General features: G+C 43.0%; 1 protein-coding gene across 1 annotated transcript; it reads right to left on the bottom strand.

Moving 5' to 3' along the window:
- Positions 1-3,679: 3,679 nt before the first annotated feature.
- Positions 3,680-9,687, bottom strand: prdm13 (PR domain containing 13). The gene is made up of 4 exons (XM_005741298.1): positions 9,394-9,687; positions 7,825-7,956; positions 7,587-7,707; positions 3,680-5,630 (listed from the first exon to the last, which is right to left on the bottom strand). Exons 1-4 carry the CDS (start codon positions 9,559-9,561, stop codon positions 4,141-4,143), a joined length of 1,911 nt encoding a protein of 636 aa, XP_005741355.1. The 5' UTR covers positions 9,562-9,687; the 3' UTR covers positions 3,680-4,140.
- Between the last annotated feature and the right edge of the window lie 1,884 nt (positions 9,688-11,571).

Here is an 11,571-nt window from a genome sequence, read left to right as displayed (position 1 = left end):
AGATCAAGCACAAATCAAAAGCTTCTCTTTGTTGTTCATTTGTACCTTTACCGTCACGGAGGCCTGACTCACACTCAACCCCACCATCCATTTCACCTCACTAATGGAAAACTCTCCAGAAGCCTAGCACTGCTCCACTTTGGGCAGTTATTAGGTGGATGGAAAGAGTCACAGCTTTCACTCATATCCATTAAAGCATAACACATGGTGCTTGGATTGGAATAGTACTCGCTGATATGGAGCACAAGCATGTCATATTTCTTTCCAACCCGTTACACAGCAGTAAATTGTCATTGTGTGGTGCCAGGCGGGTCAATTTCTTTCTCAAAGAGCACTTTTGCCACAAAAGAGGCAAAAGTGGTCAGAGATGTTGGGGAAAGAAGAGTGTGTTTGGTTTGCTTTGAGGATTGTCTTTAAATGGCAGCGATCTGGTGCAAGACTTCTGATGATTTGTGCACATGCGTTCCTGCATTCAGTGGGAATGGCATTACATTTTCAGGGATTGCATTTTAACATCCAGTAATTACAGTCAGTATTCTCAGTAATGCTCAATGTCTTAGGGGTTAGAGACTCTTGATTGGACAGCGAAGTACTTGCCTGGTAGAAGGACAGATAAGCAGAAAAATGACTCTAAAGTTATTATATTTAGATATTTTTCTTGGCTGCTTCTTTTTTTCTTGCCATTGCCTTATGTTAACAAACGTTTTTGCGCAGAGCTCAGAGCACTTCACATAACCTTCAAATTTACTGTCCATCAGCAGGTAGCAGATGGACAGGAAACCTGGTTGCTTGTGAAGCTGAAATGCCTCATTTCCTTTCTCTCCTGTTTACTACACGCTGTGAGGTTTGTAAAGGAACATTAAATCATTTACAGGCAGACTGAGCTCTGCTGCATGCAAAAATAAGGTAACCGCTTTCTTCGCTGTTTGCAAGGAGCAACGTTATTAATGAAAAAATAGTTCTTGTAATTACTCTTGCTTTTCGTGGAACTTCACTTTTTTTGAACTGCTAATTCATAAACTGCTAATTCTGCTAATTCATATCGCATTTCTGACATTTCTCCTTGTACTGCACTTCGATCCCGGGGTTTTATTCATGTGTGAGGGAACAAAAGAACAGGAGATTGACTGACGGATTGGTGCGGCATCTGCAGCAGGCTATGCAGATGTTTTACAGGTCTATTGTGGTGAAGCGAGAGCTGAGCGTGAAGCTGAGAGTTTGATTTTACTGGTCGATCTACCTTCCTGCCCTCACCTGTGATAGTGACCAAACGAATGAGAGCATGCATAAAAGCAAAATAAATGAAGGTGGCGCGGCTTTCCCTAGGAGATAAAGTGAGGAGCTCAATCAGCTCCAAGCAGACTCGGAGCCAGCTGAGGCGGTTCAGCACCTTTAAAAAAAAAAAAAATCTGTGTAAGTATTAGGAAACATCAAGTAGCATATTAACTGCACCTTAACATCATGTCCAAGCCAAACCTTTTAAACTTTTAAACTGTACCCACACTGAGCTGAGATTACGTTGTTCTCATATGTTGTAAACAGGACACAACGCAGCCTGGAATCATTTTTTATTGTCCTCATTATTTTCTTACTGTCTTACTGCTGAAACATGTTTTCGTTTAGAGACTTTTTATTAATTAATATTAGTCATTCTTTAATGACATTTGCTTGGAGTTTTCCTGTGTGCTGTGTGCTAAGACAAACAGTGTTGGGTTCACACTTCCACAGGTGTGAATGTGGAAGTGTGTGGTTGTCGCTCTGTGTTATGCCTGTGACGGATTGGCAACTTGTTCAGGGTGTACCCGGGATGTGATCTGGAACGGGTTTCAACCCCACTGCAACCTTCCGGGCCATGCTTTAATTTCAAAATGATGGGATGCACTCCAATCAACGGTGCTCATTTAAAATTAGCAGGAGGAAGTTGGTAAATTAACACGTAGCTCATGATGCATTTTTAAATACCGTGATTTATAAAAGAAAGCCACAACAAACGGATTTTATGTATTACTGAATTTCTGATTGTGATTGCTCTTATACTGGACACTGTCGCTCCTTAACTGAGGGGGACTGTGTGCAGAACAAAGGGGTGTAGCAATGTCCGCCCTGCTAGCAGGAAAAAAACAAACAACAAAAAAAGCTTGCCTCCGTCCAGAGCATCCACACGGGATGAAACCTTCACCCACTCTATGCAGTCGTGGGCCGGAGCAGACCTTTGGCTTTCGTTTAATTTTCGCGAAAAAAAATCCTCCAATTTATTCAATTTTGGGTTTTTTTATGTTTAATTAATTTTACTCGATTTTATTTTCACTTAAATATTGTACGGTTATAAACCATTTCATTAGACGACAGCTACTTTAGAAAATGTCTTTATTGTGGCGCATATACAGAAACAAAATGCCTTCTTTAATGCAGCAAAGAGAATAAAATGCTGCTGACGCATGAATGCAACCGCTTTAACGATCTGCTAATACAATATGTAAAAGGGGTCCGCTTTTTTGCTATTTTAATTGTAAATATTTCTAACATACCTTAGCTTACAAAGACGCGGGCCTACTGTCTTCCACCACGCAGGAGACGTCTTTAAACAAGTCCTTTTGGGAAGCCGGGTTTACCCAGTTGAAGTTGAGTGGCATTTTCTCTTCCGCTAGCTACTTGTTTTTTAATTTTTTTATTTATGTATATTTTAAAAAGAAATCCTGCTTTATTGTCACATATATTCTGCTTGTTTTAAGGGCAATATAGGGGCGACTCACTGCGCAGAGGAATTTACGCCCACTTTGAACGCCTCCAAAATCTGAGTAAATACAATAAAATAGATTAATAAATAAAAATGTATTTATTACCGTGTATTAGCTGAAGTTTTATGTCTGAAGTAGCAGATGATTATAAGACACACACACACACACACAGCTTGTTTAAGAAAAAAAATTAAATTAAATTTATTTAAAAAGCAACCGACAGGAGTAAAACATTGTCCGTCGTGGACAAGATCACTTTGAAACGAACGTATACATCACTTCTCCACTGAAATTTGAAATATCATACTTTACAACTTCTTTACATAGGCTATAACTGCACTCAATACATACTCTTTGTCTAGACGTGATTCCTTAAATAAACTGGACGCTATCGGGTGCCTCAGCGAGAGGCGCGCGCCTCGGCAAGAAAGTGCAAGTTTAAGAACAGTGCGCGAGGCGCCGGTGTGTGTGAGTGAGTGAGTGAGTGAGTGAGTGAGTGGGAAGGAGGAGGAGGGTGCGGGTGAGGCTATAGATACAATATTCAAATCAATAATCAGCAGCTAATTAAGCAGCCGTGTCCTGGAGATGAAATGCCCATTGCTGTTTTTTTGTTTGCTTGTTTGTTAAAGTGCAGCTGACAGTCCGAGGGAGGGGAAATACAACAATGATCATGTGTCTACATCCCGTGTTAGTGAATGTAACGCTAACCCCTCCTCTGGTGGGCCTTTAGTTAAGAACCAGTTCCAAACATGAAATTAATTGGCGAGTCGGGGGATGTGGGGGATTTTACAAGAGATAGTTTTACACTGCAAACCAAATCAAGGAGATGTGTTTTAGCGTCATATTCAGTCTTGTGAGCTTTTGTTTTTCTTGTGTGACTGAGGTTTGCTTGTTTTGCGCTGCTGCCTTCACGGTTTTGCTGAAATGTGAATTTTTTTTTATTTTTTTTTTGAATCGCTGGCAGATGTGTTTTCGTCAGCATCAAAAGGAATGTGGAAAAGAGCGAGGATTGAAATAAAATTCGAAAGCTTCCTCGTTTGTTTTTCACTTTTGTTGTGGTTTGGTTTGCATGGCAAAAAACGCAATGATCATCTTTTTCTTTTTTCTTTATTTGTTTTTTGTTTTTCTTAAAGGGTTTTTAGGGGTCCGAAGCAGCCGGGAAACGTGAGAAAACTGAATACTAAGCCTAGCTCCCCACTTATTACTGAGATTAACAGCTAGGCTGTGGATTGTGACGTTTATTTCGAGGCCAGAAACATGTTTTCTTCATGTTTGTAGTTCGCGAGCCTTCCAGGCATCTAAAATATAAAAATGCAAGACTTCATACAAGACTAAATGACACGTGTTGCTGTGTACAATATTTAAAGACAATGCCAGTCTTTATGTGGCCGTGAAAACCATCTCAGTCGTTGTTTTTGCTCGACTCCTGGTCGCTCTGGTCATCGGTGAAGCACACGTCCACGTCGCTGTCATTGTCGCTCTTTTGCTCGGCTTCCTCGAACAGACCGCCCGGTTTGTCCTCCAGTTTCTTGACGGTCTGTCCGGGGTGTCTGGACTTGACGTGCCTCTCCAGGTCCCGCCTCCGCACCAGCACCTTTCCGCAGAAGTCACACCTGTAGGGCGTGTTTCCCTCAGCGTGGAGTCGGATGTGTTTGTTCAGGTTGCTGGGATCTCCGAAGGGCCTGAAGCACACCTTGCACTTGAGCGGCTTGTAGCCTGTGTGAGTCCTCATGTGGATTTTCAGGCCGTATTTCCTGGAGTACAGCTTGCCGCAGTAAAGACACAGATGTCCCTTTTTAGGCTTGCCAGAAGTGGTGTTGCTCGTGCTTCCAGCGGGGATGGAATCCAGCCGTGTCCGGTTCTTCTCTGCTGCGATCTCTGACAGCTGTTGTGTGTGCATGGCGATCTCCCGGTCAATGTTCGTGATCGACCCCAGGTCGTGGCTCAGCGAGGGTGCACCAAAGTATGACATGGATTCTGGGTACTTGAGGAGGTTGCTGAAGTGGAATTTCAGCGGATAGTAGGGGGAGCTGTATAAAAGCTCCCCGTTGTAGACAGTGAAGGGCATCAGGGGGATGTTACAGTCTCCACCGTAAGTCTTGACACCGTCGAAGTGAGGGAGGGAGAGTCTTTCAAAATGGAGACCAGGGGGCATTTGTGGGTAACGGGACGGGGACAGGCCGGAGTGGAAACGACTTTCTACGTGCTTGAAAGCTGAGGTCTCCTCCATGTGAGGCAGCAGCGGGAAACCTCGGATTGCGTTTGTGCACGGCACCATCGGAGATGTGGAGTCCATAATTGCAGGTGGGCACTTGGGAGGGTGGTTCCCTCCTGCGTTTAGACCCTCGCCCACGTTGCGGATTGGTTTCATGTTCCCAATGAGTTTGCTGAATCCCATAGAGCTCAGCTTTCCGTTGGCCTCCTCTCTGGAGCTCTCCGCTCCCGGGACTTTTGAGACACCAGTTGGCTTAAAGGCTGAGCGCACACCAGGATGGAAGCCCATGCTGCTTAGCATTGAAGTGGTGGCGCCCAGGCTGAGGAGATGCCCCTGGTTTCTGCCTGAAGTGACGCTCATGTCGAGGGCCCTGTCCTGCTCCTCGGAGCTGCTTTTCTTTGACAGTCCCGTTTTGTTCAAAAACGGGGACGAGGACACCGCCCGCCGACCCGAGTCTGTGATGGAGGAGTTACTGTGAGCGCTCCTCGGTGAGGCGGAGTTGTTGGGAATGTCTCCAGATTTTGGTGACCTGCTGAAGGTCTCTGTGCCCCTGGCCTGTTCGCTGCTCACAAACCCTCGCCCGTTGCTCAGTGCGCAGTGGAAGTGAACGTGAGCCTTGAGTGTGTTCGGGTATTTGAATATCCTCCAACAGTACCAGCAGATATAACGCTCCTCACCTACAGAGACAACACATACGACAACAACAGAGACATTAATGTGGAGCGTTAGACCCCGTGCGTAAAATGGCAATAACAGCCACTGTAACTTGTAAAAAAAAAACTAAAAAAAACAACAACAACTGTACATGTAACCACACACACACACACACACACACACACACACACACACACACACACACACACACAAAGTCAAACAAACATAAGCTTGGGCTGAAAGGATTGAAAAATCAGAAAATACACGTTTCCCATTCCCAACTACATTATCGCAAAAAAAAACAACAAAACCTATAACATTAAAACCTATTTAAATATCCCATTTACTCTGACAGATTTTTATCAGTCACTGCTACACATCACCTAAAATTTCAATTCAAGCCTAATGGATATGATCCGGTTTCTAAGATCTGGTGCCAAATGGTAATAGACACATGGAGCCATCATAATGACCCCAGTCCAGCACTCTGAGGTTAGGCCTAATATAGATGTAATGATTTTGTAATCCTCATACGGGCCATTGTTTATGATCACCATCAAAAGGGCAAACGCCCAGCCCAATCTGGCGCTCAGAAAACGACGCATTGAATGCGGGACTTTTCCTCTCTGTGCTCTTTCCCGTGGAAGTGACAGCAGCTGTTGCTTGAAATCGCAAGTCCCCGGAAACAATGGCGGCGGCCCATCTGTTGACGCCTCATAATGGAGGAGAGCGTATGTCCAGGAGCGCACACGGTGTGTTGGGCCGGAGAATCAGGGCAATATACACCCCACATAAAAGTTAGCATTCATTAGCCCACAATACCTTAACGCACCCACCTAATTTACCGTGAAGCACTTGTTTTTGAATTTATTTGCTTTTGAATACATGAATATTAATGGCGCGATGACATTTGTTAACCTCCAGTCTCGCGACTGAATCACCAGCCTCTTCTTTCTCCATGGTCGCCGAGGCGCGTCAGTTTCTGCTTTTAATTGCTTTTTTATTCTGTGTTTCAAGAACCGCAACTACTTTGTGGCAGAGTAAGAGCTTTAAAAAACATCTTGAATCAAGTTTGATATCATTTAAAGCTTCGCCGCTGTGCTTTTGGGAAGTATTCAAGAGGCCCTTCCAGCTCGAAATTAAATGTGCAAGATAAAATAATCGCCTGTTGATGGAATTTCCAATGAAGTATCGGTGGATAATCTTTTTTAAACCGATTAAATTCTTCTGAGCTTTTTTTTTTAAAACCAAGATTAAGTGTTTAATCCCCGACGCGCAAACGCCTACTTTGCACCAATTTGGCCCGCACAAATTGATTATAAATTCGAAGACGGGCTGATGAAAAATCTTAACCCATCGAGAAATTATCTTTCACAAAACTGAAATCCTCTTGTGTTCTGTATTTTAATCTTAGCAAATCGAATCATTTCATCCTAGCATTTTACTCCAAAAAATGATTTGCGTTGATGACCTGTTATCCACTGTATCGTCTTCATCCGCCCACAAGAACTAGTTTTTAATAATTGAACACCACCCAAAATACAGCTAAAAGTGCAGTTTTCTCTCCCTTCACGAATCTTTTTATTCCAGTAGGCTATATTATTCTTCACTTGATTTCTTAACCACGATATTTTATTTAACGCGCGACATGAAGAATTGCAAATGAATAAATAATCCGCCTGCAGGGAAGAAAAAAACATCCAATTGATTTCCATCTCTGAGCGATAAAGCAGTCACATTATGGGGTATTGGCAGTCATTTAAGTGCACGGTGATAAAAACCCTCAACATGTCGATGTGTCAGATCTGTAAATCGGAGGCCATGGCCACAGAAGGTAGTGTTCACGTGAAAACGACACACGCGTCCTTAGAAGGAAAAAAAAAGTCACTGATTTTTTATGATATTGTTATTATTGTTGTTGGATTAAAAATCGTTCAACTGTCCACGTTAGCAGCACCACTCTCTGCAGACTCGTTTACCTTTCTCGTCGTGCGTGGGAGTGGCCGTGGTGGGGATGTCGTACCACTGGGCCAGAGCGTTGGAGTACCACACACTAAGCTCCTCTCCTGCGGGGATTTCTCTCAGCACGCGGTAGAAAATCTCAAGAAAAAACAAAAGCAGTGTTAACTTAAGAGTCCATATAGAGGGGCAAGGAATTTGCTCATGGGAAACTTCACGAGGCCGTTAACTGTGATGTCACGGGCTTAAAATATTCACCTGTCCGCCAGGCAGGTCCGACAAAGCCTCCAGGTTCTGCTCTTGGCTGTTCCTGGCGGCGCGGATTAATCCGATCCAGTCCGGGACGGGACATCCTGACTCATCTACGAACTCCCCCCTTACCAAGCGGATCTGAGCCAGGGGAAAAAAGAGAAACACGATGAAGACAAACGTGAGCAGTGAGGGCCATTTTTGACCATCAGAAAAAGGAACATTTTTAAAAGAAAGGTCGCTGCCTTCTTTAAAAAAAAAAATGCAGTTTTGCTATTTTAGTCTTTTTTCACATTACAAAAAACGAAATTGCCACAAACGACTGTCTTCCAAGTCGAGCTACCTGAAGGGTTCAGCGGCCACTAATAATATTCCTTAAAACGCGCTTAATGCGTCTTTTTCCGCTCTGCTGATAATTCATTAAAGAGGATGACACACGGGCCTAATTGAGTTGATATGGGAAACGAATTTGAGGAGTGTCAGAGCGTTTCTAAACTGTTCAAGGACATTAAAGATCGAAGCGTGACATTTGACACAGAGATTGCACCTGATGATCGCCGGCAGCCCGGGGCCACGCATTTAGACACATCAATCACCCCCGATGACAGCTTCAACAATAACACGGCGCAGTTCAGTTAAAGATGCTCACAGAGCCGCAAAGTCTTCACTACTGCGCGTGTAAAAAAAAAAAGGGGGGCAGATATATTGGTTTGGCTCCCCCCCCCCCCCCCCCCCCCCATACTTCCAGTCCGAAGTACTTAAAAAGTGCAAAAATGCTGGTCTTTGAATGGGCATCATTTAACCCCCAAGCTTCACTTAATTTAAATAATTAATTGCTGATAACGTGGGACTAATTCATGTTTCACTGTTTCAATCTAGTTGTTTATTTATGTTTTTTTAAATTAATTGTATTTTCCTTTATTTTTGCTGATTTGTTTTAGGATGTTGTCTCAGTGGCATCTTTCTGTGGCCGGATTAGATTAAAATTAAACGGCTCATCGGAATAACAGGCCCGCCAGGCAGAGAAATGTGAGGCGGCTGAGGGGTTGAAATCCCACACAGCAGACCCGGGTCGCCCATTAGGCCGGTTAAGTAGAAGCACAGACTGACAAGTCAGCCGCTAATGGAACTCAATTATTTCCAACTTGACAGGCCAAACCAATTAAAAGCCTAACTCAAGGCCCGATGGAGTTTGACAGAGCAAGTTTAAAAAAATATACATCTAATTTCTAGTGTTGCTGGAGCTACTTATGTTTAACAACATAAGATAATATACAAAATTCTAATCACGTGTAAAATATACTATATAAATATAGTAAAATGCTTTAATGTATATTATATCAGCGAAAGAATAAAGCAGTTCCGATACAAACTTGGAATAACGAAAATGATTTTGAATAAAGGCAAGCTTACAAAAATAAATCAATCTTTATATCTTCCAAATTAATTTAAAAATAAAACCGTTATTATTAAAAATATATATATAACAAAAAAAACTCGAAAATGCAAAGTAAAAACAAGAACTTTCCAGAAAGAGACAATTATTCCACGTTTCTTCTTTTAATGCTCTAAACTTACCTTTTTCTTGGGCCCTACTTCCTTGCGGTCCGACACGTACTTCCCGAGTTTGAAGATGCCCGGTACCGGTCCAATCCGGAGCCCGGCCGGGATGCTGCAGTCCGCAAACACACTGACGGTGGTGGACGCCCGGGTGGCTTGCATGGCGTGGGGTGAGATCAGAACCATGAAGACTGATGGAGACGGAAGTATGGAGAGCGCGCAGGGAAGGGGGATGAAGCGAGAGGAGATGATGAGGACAGGCCGATGTCCGCCCTCAAAGTGACGCGGTGGCGTTATGCTCTCCGGCTTTTCTAGTGATGGAGCAGAGTAAGTTTACCCCCCACCCTACCCCCAGCCACGCACCCACCCACCCACTCCTGTATCTGGGGATGCAAGTGTGTGAGGGTGTTTCAGATTGGGGGGATTGTAGCAAAGAGGTGATGCTGTGCTGTAAGGTAGGAGGGAGAGAAGGAGGAGGACGTGGTGGTGGGGGGTGGGAGCGGTCCTGAGTTTGTAGCAGCAGCGGTGACTGTGTGGAAGTGAGTGTGAGAGAGTTGGGCTCACCCAGCAGCTGTGTGGAGAGAGAAAACGGGCCGGCCTGGTCACATGGAGACTTTCCCTCACCCCGCTGTATAATGAATTGCTCCAAAACGGTCAAGAGACACAAAGGGCCAGGCGACCTTCCCATCCCCGAAATCCAATTTGTCAAGGCCAGAGAAAAGAGGGTGCAGAATCAAAGGTCCAGAGCGGCCATTAATCCTCAGCATGTGGCTTTGTCCTCCAGACAGTTCCGATATTTTAACTGACAAATCCACTGTATAATTTCTCCATAAATCCTCACCCTTTTCCATTCTTCCCTTTCAAGGCAGGTTTTTGGAAATCAGTGGCTACTTTAAATCTACTTGGCTGGCATTCTTTAGGCTTTGCATACTTCAAAGGGCTTTATTCTGCCTCCGCCTTTGTGTCCTTAGATTAACAAAAGGCGCAGGAAAGTTTAGAGGACTTGTTAACTTCTATTGACTCTCGGCGTGTGCCGGGTTGAGATCAGGCAGGTACTGAAAAGAGAGAACCACCAGCAGGAGGAGAGAGAAAGAAACAACCATCATCATCATCTTCACGACGCTCACACTTTGTTTGTTTGTGGCTCTCTTGGCTCAAGATACAACAGATGATTTTTTTTTCTTTTTGGTTGCTCAGGGACACGAAGATAATAGAATTATTGCAGAATATATTTATTTATACCTTTATTTATACCTTCATAAAAATACCATATATATATATGGTATTTTATGAAGGTATATATATGTAAACATGGAAAATCGTTTGTACAAAAGGCTGTTTCTTTTAACAAAGAAATATATTCTCAAAAAATAGATTGTCATTGTTATTAATATTTTTACTATTATGACAAAAAGAAAAAAATATGCTCAGTCTGTCTCTCTTATTAAAAAGGCTAGAAATAGAAACGCTGGATTCAAGGTGATTCTACTGGCTGCTTCCTGTGGCTGGACTGACATAGTAATTGAACCTGTTGGTTGATTGAATGATTAATTGATTGATTAAAATAAATAAATAAATAAATAAATAAAGTGAAATAACCATGGTAACATCGCTGCCCTATGAAAGCCATGTATCTCCAAAACTTTGCATGAGCTCACACAGGCAGGTCTGGCTATACAGTGTACTTCTTTTTTTTTTTCTTTTTTTTTTTGCGATGTTAAGTCATTTGAGAATGGATGTTAATATATTTTAATTATTCTTTCCATATTCTTTCCAAAACTGTTATTTCTAACAACATTTTTCTTGGATCTGTAGCTCTTATGTGATGCCCACCAAAACCCACTTGTTTGGCGAACACAGTGTCTGTGTACTGGCAGACTTAGAATCACATTCACAATGAGGCTCCGCGCAGCAGGTTGTTTAAAGATACGGATGCTTTTTTATGCTGTCTATGAGTCTGAACTGAAAAAACAACAACTGGGTGATCAGTTCAGACCATGAACAAGTTGACCTCTGACCTGTCCACTGTGCACGTCTCCCTGTGTCTCTCTCTTACACACACACGCAATTAATGTAAAACATGTGGTACTAAAACTATCTTGGAAGGGGATTAGAGTGAGGAAAGACTGTGGGTATGCGACATTAGAACCAAAAAGATGGTGATAAATAAAGAGACCCCCCCCCCCAAAAAAAAAA

The sequence above is a fragment of the Pundamilia nyererei genome, unplaced genomic scaffold, assembly GCF_000239375.1.
Source record: "Pundamilia nyererei isolate P.nyererei 1_Seehausen unplaced genomic scaffold, PunNye1.0 scaffold00109, whole genome shotgun sequence".
NCBI classification, from domain to species: Eukaryota; Metazoa; Chordata; class Actinopteri; order Cichliformes; family Cichlidae; genus Pundamilia; species Pundamilia nyererei.
This window is presented reverse-complemented; position numbering and strand designations above follow the sequence as displayed.

Excerpts from the sequence above, each read along its gene's own strand:
- prdm13 (XM_005741298.1), bottom strand. The coding sequence starts at position 9,561 with ATGGTTCTGATCTCACCCCACGCCATGCAAGCCACCCGGGCGTCCACC. Across the intron at positions 7,957-9,393 it reads AAGTAGGGCCCAAGAAAAAG|ATCCGCTTGGTAAGGGGGGA; the intron begins GTAAGTTTAGAG and ends CCCCTGGCTCAG. Across the intron at positions 5,631-7,586 it reads TCCCACGCACGACGAGAAAG|GTGAGGAGCGTTATATCTGC; the intron begins GTAAACGAGTCT and ends TTGTCTCTGTAG.